The sequence below is a fragment of the Asterias amurensis genome, chromosome 8, assembly GCF_032118995.1.
Source record: "Asterias amurensis chromosome 8, ASM3211899v1".
In the NCBI taxonomy this organism is placed as follows: domain Eukaryota; kingdom Metazoa; phylum Echinodermata; class Asteroidea; order Forcipulatida; family Asteriidae; genus Asterias; species Asterias amurensis.
In genome coordinates this window covers 14,395,915-14,421,799 of record NC_092655.1, presented here as the reverse complement: position 1 = coordinate 14,421,799, position 25,885 = coordinate 14,395,915, and the positions used below count along the sequence as shown (strand labels likewise).

Genomic DNA, 25,885 nt, shown 5'->3' with positions numbered 1-25,885 from the left:
CTAAATTATGCTAATATTGCAGAATTCGTTCGAGTAAAACAGATCTTCACCTTCAGATTTGAGCAAAATGCAACATTTTGTCACCTCCCTGTACTGTATGTGTTCTATTATCCGAATACGCGGCTGGCTGGCTATTTCGGAAATACGCTGCTCGAGTCTCGTACCCTGACCATCACTATAAACCCTACGACAATCTCATTGAACCATAGGAACCATACTATACCGTCCAGAGTATAGTCTGGCCCGATCTCAAACATTACGGATACGGGGATCAAGTGGACAGGAAGCGTACTATATCCCACAATTCCGTTTTCGCACATATAAGAACGAACATCGCACATGTATATTAAATTATCGCATATGTATACCGTCACAAAACATCGCATACAAATGATCGCATATAATATACTACAAAATTATCAAACATATATTAAAACTTATCGCATCTCTATTGCAAATTATCGCACATATATTGCAAATTATTGCACATATATTACAATTTATCGCACATATATTACAATTTATCGCACATATATTACAATTTATCGCACACATATTACAATTTATCGCACATATATTACAATTTATCGCACATATATTACAATTTATCGCACATATATTACAATTTATTGCATATATATTACATTTATTGCATATGTATTACATTTGTTGCATATATATTACATTTATTGCATATATATTACATTTATTGCATACATCAAATGAATATCGCACATATGTGACAATTATCGCATATATATGAGAAACATCGCACATATATTGTACATTATCGAATAATGCAACGTTTGACACGCCATAAAAGAGGAGGAATTCCTCCTTTTTGGTTACGTGATTTTGGGTGACACCGGACCCTAAATTCGACAGAGCCTAGTCGGAGATTTTTGGGTCTGGGAACCAGAAGTTTCACTGAACCATTCAATTCAATTCAATTCAATTTCAATTCAAGAATTCTTCCCGTCAAGCTAACGTTTAAATCACCACAGGAACTTACAAACAAATATTTAACTTTTGTCTGTGGAAATTTCAGTTTGTTTAAACAATGGTCCTCTGTCATTTTGTTTAATTGAAACACAATCTTCTCAGAAGTTGTGTGGATCAAGGAACGCTGTCAAAACCCAACATTTTGTGGCTCGCCGCAATCTCAAAACACGCTAACTCCAATAATCTGCAGTGCAAAGTCTTCGTTCAACAAGCAACAGAGGGGGTAAAACACGAGCTAAATGGCTATGTAAAGCTTAATGCTATTGGTCCATATTCACCCCCTGTCTATTTGCCGATAGAACTTGAAACGGTGCTTATGATTCGTCAGTAGTTAGTTGTGCACAAACATAATATGAAACGGTTCCGACAGACAATGAACGACGTAAATCGACGCTTAACTACACGTAAGTTTTGACTCCCTTTTCTCTTGAATTTTCACACAATAAAGGTGCCACTATAAAGACAATGCACTGTAGCTCAATCTGTGTCAATAAAGTTTTGATTTGTTGAAGAGAACATGAGAAAATAGCCGTTTAAAAACCGCATAAATTGTTGTTAGCCCGCCACGATTTGCTGTAGGTTCGCGTGGGTCGCTGGACCAGTTCATTCCTTGTGTGGGGATTCATGTGTACGCGGGGTACGGGTGTGTGTGTTCACTCTGGCTTTCGTGATAACCTTAAAGAACACTTAAATACAAAATTTAATGGGGGGGGGGGGGATAAATTGAATACACACATTTTGTCAATACTTCGAACGGATCCCTTGTTGTCACAGTTGTGATTAATTATTACAAGTTAACGAATAGCCTAGTCAATGTTTACTCATTATCTTGATTTCTTCAAAAGCCAATACTATGGCATTTGTTTAATTGTTTATGCAGAAGTTTATTGTACAGCCGTCTTAAGCCTGTGACTGGTTACAATGTAAAAAATAATTGTTAATAGTTCTTTCAAAATAATATTTGTTATTGTAAAATGTTACAAGAACCTTGCTCTATGTGTTATACAAATATTTTTTAACTCTCATTCAACTAAAAGTTTCATTTGATTCTCATGATGTTTGATCAATTTGTTATTAATAAATGTTCAAGTGATATATATTCAGAAAATGATGGTTTTGTTTCCAATCCTTTAGGTATGGTATGGGGTATTAAATTATTAGAACCGCGGCGCCCGCTGTACAGTAGATCATGTACACATAGTTGAATATATCCCTGAACACCCCTATTACAAAACGGTTGGTCCCATCAATGTTGCCAGCAACGCGCGTGTGTGTACGAATCATGTGTTGCTGCCAATGGCATGGTGAAATTACATGTCATTACGGCTTGACACTTTTGTGCACGGTAGAGTTGATCTCATTATTTTATTTCCATACTCTCATAAAAGAATAACAAAAGTTACGTGTATTACGGAGTAAATCAAAACAATTCTTTACGTAAGAGTAAACATAAATAAGCAAACAGAGAACGGGCCGTTTTGGTAAGCAATAGCTTGTAAGAAAAAACACTGCATGAGACGAGACAGAAAAGAAAACAATTGACCAACATTTAGAAATCAAGCCTTATATTTGGTCGTTATTATACAAAATTGTTCATCATGAGCAGTGAAATGTATTGCCTGCCAGGAAATAGACTGGAATGTATTAGGCCTAATTTCATTATGCCGGTAAGCACAAAAACTTGCTATAAGCACAGAAAAGTATAGCTTAGCCGATAATAGAGAAACTGGCTATACCCATGTACCCCATGTACCAAAAAAATGAATGTAAGAAGCATCACCGCAGTTATTATCTCAGATTGTGTGTCTAAAGGAATTATGTTTCTTATTTTGACTATGTTCTTTCCATTTGGACCGTATTCAACTCTGGAACATGTAGGGCCAGAATCCTACTCAATGCTAAAGCATAGGGCCAGAATAAAGCATTAAAGAGGAAGAACCTTAATCAATGCAATGCAAATTAAAGTTGACAAAATTAATTCAATTTAATATAAAACAGGTTTATTGAAAAAATCCAACGCAATTACAAAACTGAGTTCCACATATTAATGTCAAATAATCACATAAAAAACAAATTTTAAGGTTGCGTTTAACCATAGAGCTATACATATTGAATAATAATAATAATAATAATCTACATTAATATAGCGCTAACTTGCTCTGTGTTTTGAAGCCACCCTGGGAACAAACATGTTTGATGTGTTGCATGACTATGACACGATTTTAATTCACATTGACGCTTTTTTTTTTTAATTCGCCGTGTGCGCTTTCCTACGCAACTGCCCATTACATCTGTCTGCGCTACGAAAACTTAAAATAGTATACATGCCTTTTAAACATGACGCAAATGACCCTCGGAGTTTGGACGCTCATCAGCAGATTGTGCGTTTACATTTGCTGCATCTTTTGGTTCGATGACACATATAAAATAACAAATGCACTATCATGCAAATAGCCGTACACTTGCCGGACAAAATATCAAGCTTTTTGTATTCGTTTGTACATGAACATTTGATGCGCCCACACGGCTTCAAAACTTTATTGCGTGTATAATGGGGTGTTAGCACTCTAGTCACATCAATATATATAGCTCTATGCATTTAACAGAAATCTGTCATAATAATAGAAAGTGCTCCAAACTTTGAAATTGTTATGAACTTAAACCTTTTTCTTGTGAGAAAATTGTCTGACAAAGGTCCTATTGTGGGTGAGCATTCATTGCTCACTCAAAGTTATGTATCCCAAAAACCGTTTTTGTGTGAAAATGTATTGAACATTTTAAACAACAGTTTGTGAGAAGTAATTTGTTTGCCAAGCAAGTGTGTTTAACAACATTTTGTTGCAATTCCATGGAAGCTAAAGATTGACAGCCACTGTTGAACAATGGCAAAAGACCATTACTTGCTACAAACTTAAATCTCCTGCCATGTTTAATTCACATGTTCACTGCAGGGTTACAGGACACATCTCTTGAATGTCACATAATGCAGGTTTCTTTCACTAATTACTTTCTACTAGAGAGGCATAACAAGATTTTGAGATGTTAATAACACAATGACACTATGAAAAGCATTGTATGGAATAGAGATTTAAAAAGCATTCATAAATACCCCAGACAGTTTCTCTACTATTGGTGGAGAGCGCGTCACGTGGGGGTGTTTAAATGGTTGATAATGACCAGTGCTTATATAACTGGCTGGCCTCTGCACAAGATTATCACGCAAAATGCAATTCATACTAGCTATTAGAAACAACCCTTAATCTACTTCTAAGTGCGCGCACGTAATCTATTTCTAAGCTTGCGCGCGTACACACAACCCACGCACAACAGACTCTCCACAAAGGTTTTGAAAAAAATATTTCAAAACTCAAATTTTAAACGGTCAAAGTGTCTGTACATGTAATTGTATTTTTGTAATGTTTAAAACAAAAGGGCATTTATGATTCCGAATAAAAAAGTAGTGACTCATTCTTAAATGTCCGTTTAAACCTTGCAGGGTCAATGCCATGCGCTCAAGACCCTCGCCCAAGCCGATCACACGTAACAACCTGTCGCTACCCTTTTATTCCCTTATTAAAGACACTGAACACTATTGGTAATTTACTTGGTAACAGGTAACGGTGAGCTGTTGATAGTATAAAAAACATTGTGAGAAATGGCTCCCTCTGAAATAACGTAGTTTGTGAGAAGAACAAAAATTTCTCACTCAAATATTTGATTGACTTCAAGCTCGAATTTTGCATCTGAAAGCACATAACTTGAGCAACAAGGGTGTTTTTCCTCCATTATACTCTCGCAACTTCAACGACCGATTGAGTTCAAATTTTCACAGGTTTGTTTTTGTGTGCATTATGTTGACATACACCAAGTGAGAAGACTGGTTACCAAAGGTGTCCAGTGCCTTTAAGTGTTCAGTGCATGAGAACTTTTACTGACAACTGGTCTGATACTCTTGTGTACCACCAGGGGGACTGTAGCCTTCATTGCTTCATAGATCCGCATTCAAAATGACTGGAAGGTTAGACCAGCCTGCAAAAATCCCCTTCCAGGCGCTTCGAATCACGGCTCTACCAAACTAGTTTCTAAGCCACGAAGGCCTTGACAAAAGGCTATTGGGGCGGAGGATTAGTTGCATTATTTCATGGTAGTCCAATACTGCTTGAAGGTTGATTTCTACATTTATACCTGCAGTTGGATATAATAAAGGAAAAATATGGTCGAATGAATGAATGAATGAGTGGATAGATAGACGGATGAGTGCATGTAACTCAGAAATAAAATATCAATATTTTTGTTATTTATTAATCTAACTATTTATTTGCTTATCTAATTTCTGGTTTATTGACTATTTGTTTATTAATTGATCGGTTGTTTTATTCATATTTAATCATCCTTTTATTGATGTAAAGGTATGTATGTTGGAAAAGGAGTTAGTTTGATTAACTTTTCGTTGCTTGCATTGTTATTTTATCGATTTGTCTGTTTATTTATTGACCTATTTTTTGTTTATCCATCCATATTTTGATTTATTTGTTGCTATATTTCTTGTTACATGTACCTTTCCAACTATTTATTCATTTACTTATTGTCACTTTTTGTTTACATTTTTTAATTAACAATTTGGTTATTTATTTATTTATTTGCTTGTCTAATTTCTGGTGTTTGTTTTTGGTTTTGTTGTTTCAAGTTGTGCTTTGTGTATACAGATTATTTATATTTACTTTTAATTATTTTTATTTTCCAAAGAGAGTATATAATATAGTGAGTTTGCCTCCCTATGTGAGTGGATTAACAGGAGTTCGCGCTACAGAGTGTTTAATTATACTTTTGTTGATCCTGCCCACGCGCTGCGACGCGTCGCAAGTTCAAGTTGCGACCGGTTACACATCGTAAGTTGTTTCATCAGGTTGCAAGTTGTTTCATCAAAGTTACGATGCATTGGATACATCATAAGTTCTTTGACAATGAGGAAGAACACGTTGTAAGTTACGACGACCCATAGGGTCGTCGTAAGAATGCTATGTTTCATTTGTTTACGTAAACAATGCATGAAAGGACATAACAATTACCACACGTAACTTCTGTGAACCAATCGGGAAGACACTAGACAACAAATGGAAATTTACCTTCCCCCCCCAAAAAAAAAAAAGGACGGGTTAAAGAAAACAAACACACGCATAACAAAGTACAAACAAACTTAAACAACTCAACCAATTAATAATTATAAACCAACCAAAACAACCCAAACCTAAACACTAGGTTGAGTGTCTGCCATCTTGAAATTGAATGAACTATAATACACGACTGTTTCATGACCAAGCTGTACATGTACATAACATAAAACAGCCGCAGAACTTTAGCAGTTCATCCTTGTCCAAAAGGTTGTTTTTTATTAAGAATGAAAATAGTTTGTATTGCGACTCTTCGCACTTACGACGTGTTTGGTGAAATGGATTATGGAACTCGTCGCAGCCTCGACGTGTCTTAGGTCTGCGACGCTTCGCAAACCCTGCGATGCGTCGCTACTTGCGATGAGTTTCGTGAAATCGGGGGCTGGCCATCACATTAGGGTTGTTTTGTAATTTCCTGTGCCGTACTGTCAGACTGTTTGTCTTGCTTTGTATTTACTTTTAGTTTTGTTTTTATATTATTTTTTTTTACATACTGTCTGTTTGTATATTGTTATTGTTTAATGGCCAAATAAAGAATAAGAATAACAATAAGGGATGACCTAGCCCAATAAATCGGTCCAAAAATCCACTGTATTGGGCCATGTTTGTGGCATATCGATATTATCATAATGGGGCTAGGATTTAGGAGTAGGATGAACCATGGAGCAATAAATAGTTTATTGCTCCATGGATGAACATGTTATTTGATAATAATGTTTAATGGAAGTCTTAATTAAGTATCTGATATAATCCTAAAATAATTGACGTTGATCATTTAACAGTTTGAGAGTGACCAGTTAAGACCACCGTGCACAAAATCAACTTCTTACCGAGAAAAGATGTCCATCAATGTTTCGGATCGGCATCATAAATCACCAAATCCGCGTCAAAACTAGCTGTGGACGACGACGCTTGACGGACGGACGGACGAGAGCATGCAGTGTGTACATACATGTAATCTATACTATTAAAAGCGTAACCTGCGCCATCTTGGATTGAAAATTAGAAGGTCCAGTGGTATGGCATCCTTGTGGAATCCAACACGGTTGTTTGTGTGGAATTCAATACGTTTGTGTGGTTTCAGACGTCGGGTTGCAAGTCTGCAAAACCCGGATCCAAACTCGCACTTACAAGTCATGTGATTGGAGGAAGTTTGGGCGGCGACCGTGCGTCAACCACTGGTCGATGTTGTTACCAGACTTCCTAGAAATCTTTCTGACAGGCGACTCATTGGACAGTGTTTCGCAGATGGTGCTCCGGATTGGCTCATTCATTGCCGCGCAGGGTCGAAAGGGTCGAAGAGGCTGGGTGCCAGGACAAAACCGAAACCAATCTCACGAATTTGACCGAATTTGCATTGAATGGATGAAGTACCGTAGACTGATGTTTCGCAGGCGACCATGTGTCAACCACTGGTCGACGTTGTTATCAGACTTCCTAGAAATCCTTCTGCGGGTGACTCATTTGTTGAAAAGATTAAATGGAGAATATTTATAAAAAAGCATTCACTTCCAAACGGCATGAGAATTATCATGATGAACAAGGATGGGATCAAACGGAAGCTTAATAATTTGGAAACATTGGGTAGGGCCGGCTATAGGTTGGAAGGTGTCTAAGGGAACTTTACAATTAATAACATTTTGGGGGTGGGGGGGGCCTTACACAAAGAGCCATTCTGGTCAGTGTATTGTGAGTGGTGTGTTGTCTGGTTTGAGACAGGCCACCTGTTGCTTGGTGAAGAAGGTCGCCGTGGGACCACTTTAGGTTGACAGTGGGTGGCGACCTTGGACCCTTTGCCAGTAAACTCAAATGGGTACATGAATACCTTTTTAGAATACGGTCTGTTCATGGAGGTATAATGTTCCAGTTTCAGAGTTTAACCATGGAGGTAGAATTGTGAAACCATTCCTTACTCTATGGTGAAACTTATACACACACGTCAAAGGCTGTTTTGAAGCTGTAAAAAAAGAACTTTGCTTTGCATTTGGTCAAAGTTGTTAAGCCAAACGACATTAAGTTTCCTTTTGAATAAGTCCATTCACAAAATTGGTTAGAGCAGTGTGTCGGTCAGGCCTCAGAATGTACATTTTGCCAAATCCATTTTGAAGCCTAATTTAGCCATCGGCCCGTCGGGTTGGTTACTGATGGAGACAATATTAACAAAAGAGACCTCGTGCGGCTGTATGGGGTACATTTTTAGGAGTTTGTCTATTGACCCAAACTGGACGTAACAAACCCTAAACATGACTTGACATGCTTTCTGAAAGCGAAATAAGTTAAGGGGACGAGTTTATCGTTTTTATTTAGTTTGTACGATATAGGGTTCCAGAGATATGGGATGTATGGAGGTTTGTTCCTAGAGCAGCGTGAACATGAACGCGGTCAGAAATTGTGTCGTTTGTCGTTCAAATTTCGCGAGATGCAACAAGCCCAAGTGACAATAAAACAAAACCAGACCTGCCAAGTCTCACGCATTAGGCATGAGACTCACGCATTTTGGCTCTGTCTCACGCTCACACGCACATCAACCATTATTGGGGCGAGATCGGGAAAAAAAATTAACGACATTTTTTGTACAAAATTTGTACAAACAGAGCGCAAATTTGCAGATTGCACACGCTTTTGCTCATCCAGTAGGTTCAGCTCAAATTCGGCAGAGCGCAAAACGCTTATTGCGCACAAGTTTGTTCCGATTCTTTTAGCAAATTCGTTGAAATGCGCTCCACTAGCGAAGACACAACAGGCAGAAGAAGTGAGCGATTGTTTAGTCTATTTTTTCATGTTTGGAAGGATATAATCTGACACAATCGAACCTCCACATTAACCATCAACATCTCATGTGTACCTCAAGTGAGTTTTAATTATTCTGAGGAGGTTTTTGATGCATTTTGAAACACTTTTTGTCCACAATTAAAAAAAAAATAAATAAAAAACAATAAAAAAAAGGTTGGGCGGTGGTTTAAAAAGGCCTTCTTAAACTGGCAATTTTTTTCCGGGGGGATGGGGGTTGAGCTTTGAAAAATCTCACACATAGCTAGCCTCTGGACTTGGCATCTCTGCCTGCAAAACACTTTTTTGACGTTCACGTTAAGTGCTCCCGTTATACATGCAGCCTATTGACCAGAAAGTTTACAAGACCAATTCAGATGAAAATAAACTAAAAAGAGGCCTACGCTCTTACCGCCCCCGCCCCCCCCCCCCCCGAAAAAAAAAAACAGTAGATAAATTAGATTTGTGGCACACAGCATGTTCCAAAAACTCGCTTTACTTATACTATAGTGCTGTAGCAACGCTATGTATCGTGGGACGTAAAAATGTCACTTTTGACGATGTTTTTTAAAAAGGAAATGCAAGCATTATGAATGTATATTGAGTGTGTGGAGAAAGTTTTGGTAGTGTAGTACAAAAGAAACTTCAGTTATTGCTGGCTAACGGTCAGTTTCACCTATCAACGCTGATTTGAAAAACGTGTAACGTTAGGGAGGCCCAACATATTAGACCCCTATAAGGATCACGGGGGAGCCTTATAGTTTCTAGATGCATAAGGTACGTCGTCTAACCCAAAACGAGGTGGGTACAGCCACTGCAAGTAGTGGTGGACGTGCGAAATAGCTTCATTTTGGGTTAGAATTATGACGCCATGCATAAATATTGAGAGAGGCGTATAACACCCTCACCCACATTTCGAAATATTTGTGTAAAGGATTTTTATATCCTAGCGGGGTGCCGCGCTAAGCGCGGCATCCCGCTAGTGTACATTATGTATGGTATGGTGTATGCTGGTACTCAGTTATTTTTGCATTGGCTTAACACAGCGACGTGAAGAGTACCAGTTATGTAGTGAGTAGAGTAGAGTAGAATCTAGCCCTATATAGGAATCTTTCACTGTAGTACAAAACGAAAGTGTAAGGCCGCCAGGGCTAAGTAGAATCCTACTCGTACATGTACCGTAGGAAATCTGTTCACATATCTTGCACCAATTGTGCACCGAGAAGTACAAGCTGTGGGGGCCTTGTACAAATGAAATTAGTTGATAGTTACTGATTTTATGTTACTGTAGTATAGTACGAAAGTGTAAGGCCGCCATGCAGGGCTGGTGTGTAGTGTGGAATTGAGTTTGTGCACAAATGAATTTTGAATGGCAAAACAGTATCTGGTACTTGTTTGTTGTTCGAGTGTCGAATACGAAAGAAACCAACTTCACACTAGACTTGATTCAAGTCTCGTTCTCATACGATAGGTCCGCCACCCTGTGGGAGTTTTGTGATGCTCACGGGATTAATACTTGAGTAAAGTCTAATTTAACACCAGCGCAGCAGACGAATTTCCACCCGTACAATTTGTAAACAAACAACATGGCGTCTCTGAAAACAACACTAGTTGGACGTCGACTCTGGAATTTTGCAAATTACCGTCTGCTATGGCATCGCACCTCGCTGAAAAACTACTGGGTGAGTGTATAGAGAGGAGGGTCCTGGGGGGGGGGGGGGTGGGGCTGAGGTAGCGAACAACAGACGGAGTATTACAAATCGGGAGTAAGTTTTTTCTGGGGGTCAAAGTTTTTGGGGGTTCCCCCGGGAGCCTTATACTAAATTATATTAGTTTCTAATTCTAAGCATGGGGCTGTTAGTGTTACTGTTTGTGTTAGTGTTGTGGCTCTCTTCATATATTATATGATTGACTAGACCCAGTGACTGGGGTGCTAGATTCCTTTTTTTCGAAATTTTGACATTATTGGTCATACCGATAATGTCGAAATTTGGGAAAAAAAGAATCTAGCGCCCCAGTCACTGGGTATAATGATTGACTGTTGTTAAAAGAGAGCCATAACTTGTTCATTATTCACTTCAATTTATCAAGTGTCTGTCATCTGTGTGTGGGAGTTTCTTAAAATAATATTCCTCTGACAATCTTAACTTTAAATAAATATTCATAAATACCTCAGCCAGTTTCGCTATTCCTATTGGTGGAGAGCGCGTCACATGGGTGTGTATAAACCTTTGTTTATGACCAGTAAAAAGTGTTGAAACATAGGCGTGACACGCGAGTTTGCACCTGTGCTTATAAGACAGTTTCTTCATTCCTATTGGTCGAAAGCCACGGCCGAGACAGTTGTGCCACATCACGCGATACGCGCGACGCGCACAGCATTCCCTTATAAGGAGTTGTTTACCTGAGGGCCTTGACTGGGCCCTCAGGTTGGAAACTGGGCCCTCATAGCTGGAGGGGTGTTGTGCTGAACGAAATCATAAAAAAAAAAAAAATGCATTTATTTTACATTTTGACCATAAGTGTTGATGTTTTTGGACCGAAAAGGTATTTATGAATGTAACGTCCGTCGATATATCGAAAATACTCAAAAACTCGATATTTTTTTGACATCGAAATCGCCGATGTCACGTTTATAATCATATCGTAGTATCGGATATTCGATATATCGAAAATAATTTCGATGTTTTGAAAATTTCGATGTTCCTAAATGATATCGAAAATACCAAAAGAGTGTCCGATTATTTAAAAGAAATCTGTGTTTGAGTATTAGAAAAGCCGTCGTCGTTATGTAGTTTCATCATTTTGAGTTGCCGTATTAAATAAAATACGTTTTACAACCAAGTATGTCTGCTTGTTCTTTGTGTTTTCGCCATCAGCCGCCGGCCCGCCGCAGAAGTTCACGACCCCGCGGCACGCGCTCGGTAAAACCTCAAAAGAAACCGCCGCTGCTGCCCCATCGGCTGTTTAAGATGCAACTTCCCATTGCGCATGTGATCAAAATCAATGCGTCTTCACCCCGCAAAAACTTCCCCGAATCAACAAGACAAAACAAAACAAGGAAGAAAACAATCTTACGTTATACAGTAAAATAATCTTTCTAACAATCCAAGGTATCGTAATGGCGTCATTTTGGTCAAATAAAGTATACTCGATATTAAATTTTCGATATATCGGTTATGGGAAAAAACCGACATCGACGGACACTGTATGAATGGGAATCATTAAGTGTGTTAAATCGGTTTTCAACTAGTGGTTTAACCCTGCCGAGACCTGGTTCTTAAAAAAATAAACCTGAGCGACTTCGTCTCGGTAAAATTATCAAGAACGAGGCCTCAATGGGATTAAACCAGAAGTTGAAAACCTCTTCACCACACATTGATTCCCTTAGTAAACTTGCGGGTACAACCATGTGTAAGTCTTTTTTGAATGTGTGTTGACTCTGAAAAGAGCCGGTTTGGTCTTGATGTTTCGAGACGAACAGTGTACTGTCACAGAGTATGCTGTTCAAAACGTTGAGACCAAACCGGCTCTTTTCATAGCCAACACTCACTCAAAAGAGATTTACACATGGTTGTACCCGCAAGTTTATTATTTATTCAATCATAGATTTTTTTCATTTCTCCACACCATGCAAAGCATCAAACTGAACATATTTCTGCTTCTTCCTTTCCTCTGAAATGTATTTGAGTTGTTGATTTCTTGTAGAGTGCCATAAAAATGGATTTTTCACTTTTTTTTTATTGCTATAGAAAGTGGGCAGCTGTGCCACTATAAGACATCGGGGATTTTCCAGTGTATCGGATGAGCATCCTATCAGTCGTTACCCAACTCCAGAGCTAAAAGACCTTCCTGAAGATATGCAGGACCAGATCAGTGAAGTTGCAGAAAAGGTACACTACAGCCAATTTCAAGAAAAGCTAGGATTGATCTCGAGTTCGGACGAGTAATTTTTGACCTTACTATAGGATGGGTTTAATGCGCCCAACTTATAGGTAAAATTGACGGCTGGACACTATATTGGTAATTTCTCAAAACAATATTTAGCATAAAAACTTAATTGGTAACGAGCAATGGAGAGCTGTTGATAGTATAAAACATTGCAAGAAACGGCTCCCACTGAAGTACAAAGTTTTTGAGATAGGAGTAATTTCTTACTAAAATATTTGAATTGATTTTGAGACCTCAGCTGAGGTCTCAAAAATCAAGCATCTGAAAGCACACGATTTATGTGACACAATTACTTTTTCTTTCATTATACTCTCGCAACTTCGACGACCAACTGAGTTCATATTTTCTCAGAATTGTTATTTTATGCATTACCAAGTGAGAAGACTGGATTTTTGAAAAATTACCAAAGGTGGCCAGTGCCTTTAAGCCATTAAGTGGAACCCATTTTCAATGGTACATGTTTATTGCAAAAATATTAAAAACGAGTTTGCTTTTTTTTTTTTCAGTCTGGTTTCGTCCCTAACGTCTTCAAAGCCCTGTCACACAGACCTGCAGAGTTCCGTGCCTTCTTTGCCTACTACGATGCCCTCATGGGAAAGGAAACGGGATCCCTCACAAAAGCCGACAAGGAAATGATCGTCGTGGCAACAAGCTCGAGCAACAACTGTCTGTATTGCGTCATATCTCACTCCGCTTTATTCAGGATCTACTCCAAGAATCCAATTCTTGCTGACCAGGTGGGAAAGAAATTGAAGTTCAGATATTTGGGAATTTGTTTTTAAGCCATTTACTGACACATTTATTACAAAGGGCACTGTTATGTTTGGGTAAAATTTGTTGTATACAGTCGGCTCTCATTTTAAAGTGCGCTTTTTAGAAGAGGTTCTGTTCATGAAGAGTACATTCTGAAGTCCTTAATCTCGTTTAGACACTGTGCTCCTTTGTTTTGCTGCCTTTTTCCAACCTGTAATAGAAACAGGTACTTTGCACTCCATGTTTGGACAGTCCAAGAGACCAAGCTATAACAAGAGTTGACTGTGTACACCCAAATCAAACGGCTGCTTCCCTAAAAGGTCCACTATACCCCCCCCCCCCCCCCAAAAAGGCTAATACATTGTACATGTAGTTAGACTTTGGGACAGTGAATTTCCTGTTATGATTTCAAGGTAGCTTCATGAACCCATTGACCCAACTGTATGCAATTTCAATCAGGGATTTGTGCACTCATACCCTGTCACTGTCCTGGTTAAAGGAACACGTTGCCTTGGATCGGACGAGTTGGTCAAAACAAAAGCGTTTGTAACTGTTTTTTATAAAATGCATATGGTTGGAAAGATGTTTTAAAAGTAGAATACAATGATCCACACAAGTTTGCCTCGAAATTGCGTGGTTTTCCTTCTACTGTGCGAACTAACATGGTCGGCCATTTATGGGAGTCAAAATTTTGACCCCCATAAATGGCCGACGTGTTAGTCGACGAGGTAAAAGGAAAACCACGCAATTTCGAGGCATGTTTGTGTGGATCATTGTATTCTACTTTTACATCATCTTTCTACCTATATGTATTTTATAAAAAACGGTTACAAACGCTTTTCAAAGACCAACTCGACCGATCCAAGGCAACGTGTTCCTTTAAGGTTAGTCCTGATGAGAATACACTTTGTACGTGCTCATTGCTTTACATGATGCCACGTGCAAAGAATTCTTTGGTATGCAGTACCATAAAATTTGGCCCTGACGCCAACCACAATCAATCTCGATTGTGCCATTTTGGGAGTTCGTTACCCACCATGCTCGCCACATTCCCTTGTGGTAGCTTTGGTTGGTTTCCTTGTTGGGAAATCATCTAGAACCAGAAACGAAATCAAAAGAAATGTTTTCTTTTTACAGTCAAACTAGGGCTGGGCTTCGCTTGGCATCAGACAAAACCTGTCTTGCTTAAATTAAACCAAGCAGCAAATCTCTTCAATCCCCTGCATAAAAACCATTTTCTTTAGCCACTCAATGAACAATCTTCCCATCACCATACGCACCTCAAATTCACTGCCTTTTTTCAAGAAGCATCTTTGTCCTAAGTTTCTGTAAATTTATTTTTGATACATTTGTTGTTATATTTTCATTGCTATTGTCTGTTTGTTAAAGCACTGTGGTCTAAAGGAAGCAGCGCTATATTTAATCCCTGTGTATGTATGTTTTATCAAGTCACACTAAATCCTCCAATCAGAATAGAGTGGTGATAAAAACCTATACATGTATTGCACGGCTAATATCACTACCATGCGTATTGTGTGTTCTATGTCACGCGCCAAGTTTGCTTGAAGATAAATACGTTATCACACACGCGCTCGTGGAAATACCGCCTAGTTGGATAAGGGACGCAGAAGCGGTATATTTTTCCGTATTCCACTTGTGGTTGTGTGATAACTTATAATGTACATGTATGTAATAAAATTGCTCATTTTAGTAAACATAGTCTGGTTCTTCTCTCCCCCCCCCCAAGGTTGCTGTTAACTGGGAATGCGCCGAGCTAGATCCCAGGCAACATGCCATCCTGGAGTTTGCCATGACAGTCTGCAAGTCGGAGACGATCACCGAGGATCACTTAAAGAAGCTTGAGAAACATGGACTGGACCGTGAGGATGCCTGGGACATTGCTGCTATTGCTGCATTATTTGCGTTGTCTAATCGTATGGCCCACCTGACCGATATGAGACCAAACAAAGAGTTCTATCTGATGGGAAGAGTGCCCAAGGCAAAGTAAAAGTGATCAATGTAGCATAAAAATTTTACCTCTGAACTATCAATATACCATTCAATATTTTTTAAAGGGGATGTGTACTAAAGGCTCTGGCCATGTTTGATAAATACACATCATATATTGCCATGAAAACTTACTTGGTAATAAGCATTGGAGAGCTGTTGATAGTATCAAAACATTGTGAGAAACAACTCCCTCCGAAGTTTCTGAGAAAGAGGTAGTGTCTCACTGAAGTATTTGAGTTTGAGAAAGAGTGTACCACCTATTTATAATTGTTTTTCTTGTTTTTTCATCCTCTTTGAGTTAATGTAAGGGTTTTGGGGTTTTATTTTTTTGTATTGTCAAAATTTCAAAACGAGCCTATATGGATTCTGTAAATGCCTCCGTATTTGTTTGCTTCTTATCCATTACATTATTGGTTTTTTTTCATTTAATTTTCATTAATTATTTTCTTGATCGGTCCTTTTTCGACAAATATGGAAATAAATGTTGATTGGATTGAAGTAAGAAGCGTCTCAAAAGAAGAAACAGCAGCAATGTTCTAATTGGGTCGCATAACTGTTCCAGCTTCCGTGTCGTGGCCAAGCAGTTAAGAACACCGAATTCAAACTCTGGTTTTTCTGATCAGCAGCATGTGGGTTCGAATCCCCAGCCGTGACACTCGTGTCCTTTAGCAAGACACTTAACCATTGCTTCGTACTTCGGACGGGACATAAAGCCGTTGGTCCCATGTGTTGTGTAACGCATGTAAAAGAACCTAGTACACTTATTGAAAAGAGAAGGGGTTCGCCCCGGTGTTCCTGGCTGTGGTTGCTCTATGCGCCGTAGCCTCTTGTAAACCCTTATATCAGGTGCTAAATAATTGGGTCTCAGAATTCATCACTGCAATTACCTATCTTTCTGGAAGTTTGTATATACTCAGCGCCTTGAGACCCTGGTTTGGTAGATACGTGTGCTATATAAGACTTCGATATTATTATTATTACATGGACTATGCCGCTGTACTGCAGGAATGTTCAAATAGAAGTACCCCGTACCAGACGAAAATTGCTGTGCCCCTTCAAGAACGAAACTCAATGCCTGCTATTCCTGTACAAAATTCAACAAAGTTATACATTTTAAAATATCAGTCGAAACACACTTTATTTTGTTTTTACAATTAATTTTACACAGATTTTACAATTGTATTTATAATCATGACAATTGATTATGTTTGTTTTAGCTCATAAAATCATGGACAACCTGATCGGTATGCTATCATCGCATTAAAGTTAGTGAGAACAAAACCTTGAAAACTTTATCACACACACAATGGGTAGTAATGAAGTAAACTGTTGTTTCGATTTAAACTGCCATTTGTGGTTGTTTGTTTAAATGTACATATAAATAAAAAATAAAATTTTTAGGCAAAATCTTAAACTTCATACTAAAAACCAGAAATGCATTTAATTTACGACCAACTTGTTCACACCGTTTTGCCCCAGTGAAATGGCATTGAACGTGTCCATTTTTGACTTGTGCTAAAATTTCTCTTCGGAGTCAAAGACCTATTTGATAGCAAATGACGTCATGTTTCAAACTATGCTTTAAAAATATCAAACAAGTATCAAAAAGCGTTTTACACCATTTCAACATTTTTTTTTCACGAGTACTATCTATTGGAAAATTATTGCATCACAAAACTGAGGAAAGTTTTCTTAAAATATAAAATGATTTTGAATTTCCCAAATTGAAAAAATTTGACTATTTTTGAAGCAATTCAATGATGACACCATTATTTAAACCTGGTTCAAAGTATGCTCTAAAAACATCAAACAGAATGGCGGTTAACACCATTTCAACATAACCTTTTTTGTTCACGAGGACTATCTATTGGAAAATTATTGCATCACAAGACTTAATTTGACCGTGGTAAACTTCTTTAATGGGAAAGAACAAACCAACTGAGGAAGGTTGTCTTAAAATACAAACTGATCAAGATTTTGAATTTCCCAAATTGGAAAATATGTGACTATTTTTGAAGCAATTCAAAAACACTGTTGTTTAAACCTGGTTCAATATTCGCTATTCATTTTGTGTGTGGTATGTTTTAAGTGAGAAAATGTAATAAGCTGGCGCAAACTGTTTTACTGATTTTTTTTTTTTTTTTTTTGCGTGATTGGTTGAAGTGAATGTAATGGTGATGTTTGTGAGTAAAAACCTGAACAAACCTGTATGATAAAGCAAACGTTATTCTGGAGTAACAATAAATGTCAAACACAGAAACCGTTGATAAAAATCCGTTTTAATTGAAGTATTTGAATTATTGAAGTATGTTTGTACTCTATACTACTGTGTTATTGTGTTAAGCGGTGGGTACACCATACATGTAGCGTATGTCAAATGGCGTTTTCTGTTTCTATCTTTATTACTCAAAATATGTTTCTACAAAGCACCACTCATTTTCAAGCCAATTTTATATAATACAAAAAAATGGTTTTTAAACTCTAAACCAAGCGCGGCAGTGAACATTTGTTCGGCATTCTCTAATAAAAACAACAAAGGTTTATAGAGTGCTCGGGGGGTTGGGCATTTTTGAATGGCTGCAGCAGACTTCCCTCGTTGAAGTTTCTGTATAACCACAAATTAATGTTCCACCCAGATTAACACAAGTTCTCAACCATCAAGAAATATATACAAACGCCTTCTTAGAAGTCATCTTTGGCCTTCTGCAGTCATTACTTGCGTATCCTACACCCCCCCCCCCTCCCCTATGTCAACTGACCTAGATTTGTTCCCACTTTTAATCCAATGACCTCTTCAAACGGATTGTTGTACGGTTGATATATGTTGACCATAGGTTGGCTGGTCATGGAAGCATACAGGCAGGGAACGTGTTGTATCACCGTAGGTGTGACCAAACTGGAAGCGAATTTCTGTTTGGAAAAAAAAGAAAAAGGAAAAACATGAAAATCTACTGAGCAAGTTGGATGCATTTTTTGTTCCATGATTTGCATAAACTTGGTTTAACTAATTAGGTTGGTTTCCCATAGATTCAAACAATTGAGCTCTGACATTTTTCTGAGGTCATAAAGGACATTCTGTGGTATTGCCGTCACTTTAATGGTTTGATATTTCCCCCAATAAATCAATGATCACATGTAACCAAATACCAATACGATTTTATTTATGTTCAGAAAAAAGTTTTGGGTCCATTGACGAAGAGTTTGAAGTCCAGTTGGTTCCCCCTAACAATGTTAACTAGCACCCTACAAGCGCTGAGCAAAGTTTGTTGGCGAGCATTCAGTGTTGATTTTCAGTGCTTCCGGAAGTATGTCAGACACATTCATATGACGGCATGACGCCCTTGGGGTTGGGTACATTCGTTTGTACTGACCCATTTCACCTGACGTCACCGTCAGAAAAATCTTGAATTGAATGCGCCATACTGATGGGCAATTTCACTGTGCGTTTATATATATAACTCTATGCTGTGCGTTATGCAGTGAAGTGTGCATTTTAGGCGACGCGGCGTTAATACACGTAAACCTAACTGCCCACCAACATGGTGAGCGTGGCATCAGTCGCTGTGTGTGATACGCGTGCAAGGGGTCAATACAACCAAGTTAAACAGTGCACTTGTTTCCACCGTACCTCGAAAAGTCTAAAGGTAGCTGGTACAAATCTTGCACTTTACACAGCAGATGTCCTCTACCATTTCAATATTCTTACAGAGATGACTTACTACTGTGAAGCATATTTATAAGTAGGCATAATATGATATTGTACTTACGTGGCAGATATCCTGTGTATTTAGGGACCATTCCTATATTCTTATAGAGCCTTCTCTGCATTAAGACATCCCTGTTTTCACTAGTTAGTTGGATGCTAGCCTTGGCCTGGTCATCCGGGAGGGTCGTCCTGGAAAACACAAAATTACAATAATTATTTTGTGAAAATAAGGCGTGTGCATCTTTGCAACATAGGAACTTTGCCCTTGCAAATCTGGTCAAATATGATCTCCTGTGTTAATGTTGAGATTTGTTGCCAACCTGGGCCAAATTTCATGGGAGCTGCCCAAGTACAACCTAGGCAAAACAAACACAACAAGGTTACCAGCCAAAATGCCAGGTCACACGTACAATTTGTGTCTGTATCCTGCTCATTAATGCTAATTTGATCTACTATGTTTCTGTTGATTTTGTTCGGTTTGTTCTACAAAGTGATCGTGCGAAGTCAAAAAGCTTGTGATCTCATGTGGAGTTTTGTGAATGATTTTGTTAACTCAACATTTACGCTTTTGGAAACGGATGGTTACATATTTAACCGACCGTTTCAGAATGGTTAAAAAAATAATCATAAATGCACTAGGCTTACAATCATTTACAGAAAGCCTAGGCCTCATGTCATATCTTTAAGAATTAAACTGATACAGCCTGAAATGGTATCACAATATACCCGGTCAGTTTCTTGTGTTACTAAGGGAGTCAATGTGTGGTGTAGAGGTTTTCAACTACTGGTTTAATCCCAACGAGGCCTGGTTCTTGATCATTTTACCGAGACGAAGTCGAGGTAAATTATCAAGAACCAAGCCTTGGCGGGTTTAAACCACTAGTTGAAAACCAATGCAACACACTTTGACTCCCATTCATAAATACCCTTTCAGTCAAAAACATCAACACTTTTTGGTCAAAAAGTAAAATAAATGCAAAAATTATAATTGTTCAGCCATTGCTCTCGACCAATAGGAATGAAGAAACTGTCATAAACAAAGGTTTATACACACCCACGTAAAAATAACGCACTCTCCACCAATAGGAATAGCGAAACAGTCTGAGGTATTTATGAATAGTATAAAAAACCTTAATGAAAACACCATAATATACACTTACTTAGGGACATAAGACCTGCCGATGTTACCAGCGTGTCTTTCTGTCTCGTCGTAGAAGGTATTGAGCGACTTATCACAAATAGTGTTGTACCGAGCTCCAAGCCCTAGTTCTGATACCCCTTGCCTCGGGATGAACCCCTTGTAGCCTGGGATGGGGGCTTCTCTGGATTCACGCTTATCCTCTGCAAAGGTAGAACATCAAAATAGTTTAATTGAAAGGGGGTGTTTGTCAGATCAATGTGAAGAGTGAAATCATGCATGTAGCCACAGGGAAATCATGCCAGGAGTCAGTGTCTTTACGACGCTAAACAGTTTTGAGGGAGCATAATCACTAGTATAGCTATATGTATTTAGTTATATAGGGGTAACACAATGCAGGCCTGATACTTCAGGGAGGCAATGATGGTCATTGCCTTGGTGCCCTTAAAATGCTCCAGTAGAAATTTATAACTTCCTCATTGGGTGCCCTTTACTAAGGCAAAAATGCCTTGGTGTTCTTGCCCTTTCAAAACGAAGCATACACAGGCCTGACCATGTGTGTGTCTACTTGCCAGATAGACTTTTTTCATTAGAAAACTGTCTTGGTATATATTTTACTACTGCAGAGGGTAGAAATTGACTGGGACTACTACTTTAGAGGATCGTTATTAAGTTCACTACCGTGGAATGAGTTCAAAATTGGGCTCAACGTTTCGACTAGCTTGCCCTGCTCATTGTCAAGAGACTTTACGATCTGTTTTCAAGCAGAAGTCATATAAAATGGAACGTGCTCATAATGTTTTAAAAGCCTGAACAAGTATCCAAGTGACATCGTCTCACTGGGGAGAAGCAGTTGAGACATGGGCCCAATTTCATAAAGCCTGTAAGCACAAAAAAAGGGTTTGTTTTTGTAGTTTGTATGTGGGCTGGGTTTTTTATGGTGGATCACCTAAGAGAAGGAAATTGCGGTACTCACCAAGCATTATTTTTGAGGTTGGATGTCTGTCTCTGTACTGATTGAGTCTCTTAATGACTGTATCCTCACCAGCCATTGGCCGTAACTGCTTGATCTGTGTCTGTGCTTTCCTCAGTGTGTGTACTTTGGTGTCGTGCTCTTGCGTGTTCCTCATGAAGTCATCAATGCAGACGTCGCAGTCTTCCTTGTAGGTATTGCCAAATTTAAATGGCATTCTTGGAATATATCCTAGAGAATTGAGAGAGTACAATCATTTCTATTAATGATATACATTAAGAAGCAAAGAGGTGGGAAGGCGAATAGGAAAAAGAGAAAACAATATACATTTCTTTTGTTCATAACAACCCGTGTTTAGTTGGCATGGACGACTTTTCAACTAAAAATGTTAGAAAAACAATCAATCTGTTAAAAGATGTTGTGCCAAAATTCAACATTTTCTGCAAACTTTCAATTAAATGTAATACCTCTGATGCACTAGGTTAGGACTGTAAACCTAAATCCATGAATCAAACTGAAATCTACTTGGTGCCCCAAATCGATTCGAACCAGCAGCCGATTTCACGCTAGGATTAATCCTATCTCGGGTTAGGACGAGTAACCCTTCCTAACTTAGGATGGGTTCAATATTCGTAAGGAGGAGTTTGGTGAAATCGATGGCAGGGTCCTATAGGTGGTAGGAAATAGCAACCCCACAATCTGTTACACCACACAAATACTTTGGGGATGTCCAACCATCCACTGGAAGACCATGACCAAGAATGCATGAGTAAACAACAATTACAGGGAAGGTACACATTTGGTAGTTACTCAAAACAAATATTAACTTAAAGACTGACTTGGTAACTAGCATTGGAGAGCTGTTGATAGTATAAAACATTGTGGGAAACGACTCCCTCTGAAGTAATGTAGTTTTTGAGAAAGAGGTAATTTCTCACTAAAATAATAAAAGACTTCTAGTTAGAAGTGCATATGGGATACACCAAGTGAGAAGACTGGTCTTTGGCAATTACCAAACGTGTACCTTCCCTTTAAGGGAGCTAATCAGCTGTATGCAGGATAGAGTTGCGTGGCGTGTCAGACAATCGCGCCCTACTCAAACATGCGACTAAAGCGACAACTTGGGTCGACTGAGTGAATCTTACCTGTATAACCAGGGACCATCTTCTCCGTCAGTTTATTATCACCTGTTGATTTAGGAAGTTTCAAATCTCGTCTGGTTCCACTCCCTTCCACATCGTTTGGACCGCTCAGGCCAGTACCAACAAATGTTGTCTTTGAGTCAAAGTAGTTATGTGGTGAGATGGTCGAGTTTGCTGAGTGTCTCGTCCTCCAGTTCTGAAAATTAAAAAATTATTAACAAAAATGAATTATGTATTGTTTTTCCACCACTTTTTAAAGGAACACGTTGCCTTGGATCGTTCGAGTTGTTCTTTGAAAAGCATTCTGTAACCGTTTGTTATTAAATCGGTATGGTTAGAAAGATGCTGTAAAAGTAGAATACAATGATCTACACAAATATGCCTTGAAATTGCGTGGTTTTCGTTTTACCTCGTCGACAAACACGGTCGGCCATTTATGGGAGTCAAAAATTTAACACAAGTTAAAGGAACACGTTGCCTTGGATCGGACGAGTTGGTCTATAAAAAGCGTTTGTAACTGTTTTTTTTTATAAAATGCATATGGTTGGAAAGATGTTTTAAAAGTAGAATACAATGATCCACACACGTTTGCCTCGAAATTGCGTGGTTTTCTTTTCACTGTGTGAACTAACACTGTGCGAACTGTCAAAAATTTGACTCCCATAAATGGTCGACCGTGTTAGTCGACGAGGTAAAAGGAAAACCGTGCAACTTCGAGGCATGTTTGTGTGGATCATTGTATTCTACTTTTACAACATCTTTCTACATTTTATACAAAACGGTTACAAACGCTTTTCAAAGACCAACTTTTCAAAGGCAACGTGTTCCTTTAAACATTATAACAGAAATTTGTTAAAAGCATTTCTCTGCTGTACACAAATTAATGTAAACATGAAATCATTTTACATGGGAATAAAAGAGTGTCAACAAGGTTAACATGCATTGAGTATAGTGCCCTCGCTAGGTGAAATCATCCAAGGCCCCTGGGCTGTGGGCACCCCACCACCACAAAACAATTCCCTTCCTGTGCCCGCAAGTGAAAAATCCTCACTACGCTGCTACCAAACTTATGATTCAATATCATTCAATAACATAAAAATGTACTTAATTTGATCGATCTCTATTAAAATAAATATAGACTCTGTTTTCTTTACAGATGCCACGCTTTATCATTTTTATCAGTTTCGGACCATGGCCTTCTCAATCTGTGTTTGAACAACTACAATGGGTGTTGACTATACAGCCGACTTCAGTAACAAAGCTAGGCTGTAGTGTATAAAAACAAACATTAATCGGTACCTGCCAATGATACTGTGAAAATGAAACATAAAAAACTGTTTTTTGTTACTTTTACAATCACTCAAACTGCCTCTAGCTACCATGGTAGTCTAGTTGGTAAGACACTACTCTAGAATTGCAAGGGTCCTGGGTTTGAATACCACCCAAGTAGTATGCCTGTGATATATTTTTTTTCACTGGACTTGGGAAAGTACTGAGTATACAGTGCTAATACACATCGGTGTATGGGTAAACACAACAAAAATATTTTTTACAAACTTAGTTTCGTCTAGAATAAAAACTGTTAAGTTGGTCGCCTCTTGGGTACTGGAAATTTCTTTCACATGGCTTAGATGACTAGCTTGTTGACAATCTTTATATTGCGCGTCTCTTTTTATGAAATGAAGATGGGATAACCAGGCATTTATTTTTTTTATTTTTTTTATTGTTTTCTTTTATGGGGGGGGGGGGGGGCAAAGGTTCGGAGCGACACCCTCCCCCAATTATGGGATAAACTGTACATGAGACTAGTAAATAGTAACATATTTACCTCAGATAACTTGTTTGTTGCATTGCCATAAGTGTCGCCGACATGGTATTTGTACTGCTCGATATAGCCTCGATATCTGGAAAAGAAAAATATTTACTAATTAGAAAATTATATTATGAAACTTCTTAATTATATTATATAATTTCTTGGCAATGTTTGAATGGAACCTCATTTTTCTTTTCATTGAGAAGAAAGATTCTGTATCAACCATGTACGGTCACACTAAAAGCTGACAACTGCAAAATGCACTTAAAAGCCATTGGACACTTTGGGTAAACAGTATTGTCCAAGGCCCACACTTGATGTATCACAACTTCTATATAAAATAACAAACCAATGAAAATTTAGGCTCAATCAGTCATCGGAGTCGGGAGAAAATAACGGGAAAACCCACCCTTGTATCCGCGCGTTTTGCCGTGTCATGCCATGTGTTCAATATAAATTCCTAATTCTCGCTCTCGAGAATCGAAACTGTTTTAATGTTTTCTCAAAAAGTAAAGCATTTCATGGAATAATATTTCAAGAGAATTCTTTCACCATTACCTTCTGTAAATCCTGTAAGTTATTTGTAAATTTGTGATTTTTTATTGTTTTTTTTGTACTGAAAGAGTAAATTGGCTTTTAAAACAATGTTGAACATAAATAAATTAAATAAAATACGGAACAGATGTATCTTTACCACATGCAATCTGTTAAAAAAGTAACCTCTTTAACAGATAAAAAAATAGGATTATTACCATGTGTCCACCATGTTGATTTAATACGTATTCAACAGAAATTTATAATTCTGTTCATAAAACTGAAATTTAGAATGGTCACTTTTTGAGTCCTGATTTGAGGTACATTACAGTAATGGGAATTCCCACTATAGTCGTAGTGTAATGTGAAGTTGTCCCTAAAGTAAAATAGTTGGACATCTCAATAAGTCAAACCTTATCATATTCCACAAAAATAATTCACAAGTACGGTTCAATTAACGATGCACCTGCAACTTGCAGGTGTAACTAAGTTACAACAGGTGCATAAAGGCTACCAATCAATTAACGCACACCCTACCCACAACAATCACATTTCTATAAACTTATTCCATAATTGACTTACCCCGGAAGTTCTGTACCCGGCTTCAACTGGCTGAAATCTCGTCTTCTTTTGATATTCCACGATGTGGAATTCGGCATCGATGTATTCATCATTTTGATGGTATTTTTTCCAGCACAATTTCCACCGAAATGTTGTTTTTAAACTCCAAAAACCGACCGACCGAGTGATTGAATTAACTGTGTGTACGTGTACTGTGTATGTGTCGTGGCGCGCTGTCTGTGCGGGTTGTCATGTGTTGTTGCAGCGGCTGGGTCGTTGCTACACAAGCCACAGTTTATCTCATTATGCGGTTGTCAAGGAAGGAGTACACACGGGGAAAAGGGCACACAGTGTTTCTTATT

The 25,885-nt window shown here is 38.3% G+C and overlaps 2 protein-coding genes across 2 annotated transcripts; one reads left to right on the top strand and one right to left on the bottom strand.

The window, feature by feature from the left end:
- Positions 1–10,094: 10,094 nt before the first annotated feature.
- On the top strand, positions 10,095–15,654 carry LOC139940748 (uncharacterized). The gene is made up of 4 exons (XM_071937118.1): positions 10,095–10,624; positions 12,695–12,835; positions 13,400–13,630; positions 15,394–15,654. The coding sequence occupies exons 1-4, from the start codon at positions 10,529–10,531 to the stop codon at positions 15,652–15,654; spliced, it is 729 nt and encodes a 242-aa protein (XP_071793219.1). The 5' UTR covers positions 10,095–10,528.
- Positions 15,655–18,424: 2,770 nt separating this feature from the next.
- LOC139940747 (ciliary microtubule inner protein 2B-like) lies at positions 18,425–25,796 on the bottom strand. The gene is made up of 7 exons (XM_071937117.1): positions 25,545–25,796; positions 24,444–24,519; positions 22,619–22,811; positions 21,477–21,704; positions 20,523–20,703; positions 19,424–19,551; positions 18,425–18,566 (listed from the first exon to the last, which is right to left on the bottom strand). Exons 1-7 carry the CDS (start codon positions 25,634–25,636, stop codon positions 18,451–18,453), a joined length of 1,014 nt encoding a protein of 337 aa, XP_071793218.1. The 5' UTR covers positions 25,637–25,796; the 3' UTR covers positions 18,425–18,450.
- Between the last annotated feature and the right edge of the window lie 89 nt (positions 25,797–25,885).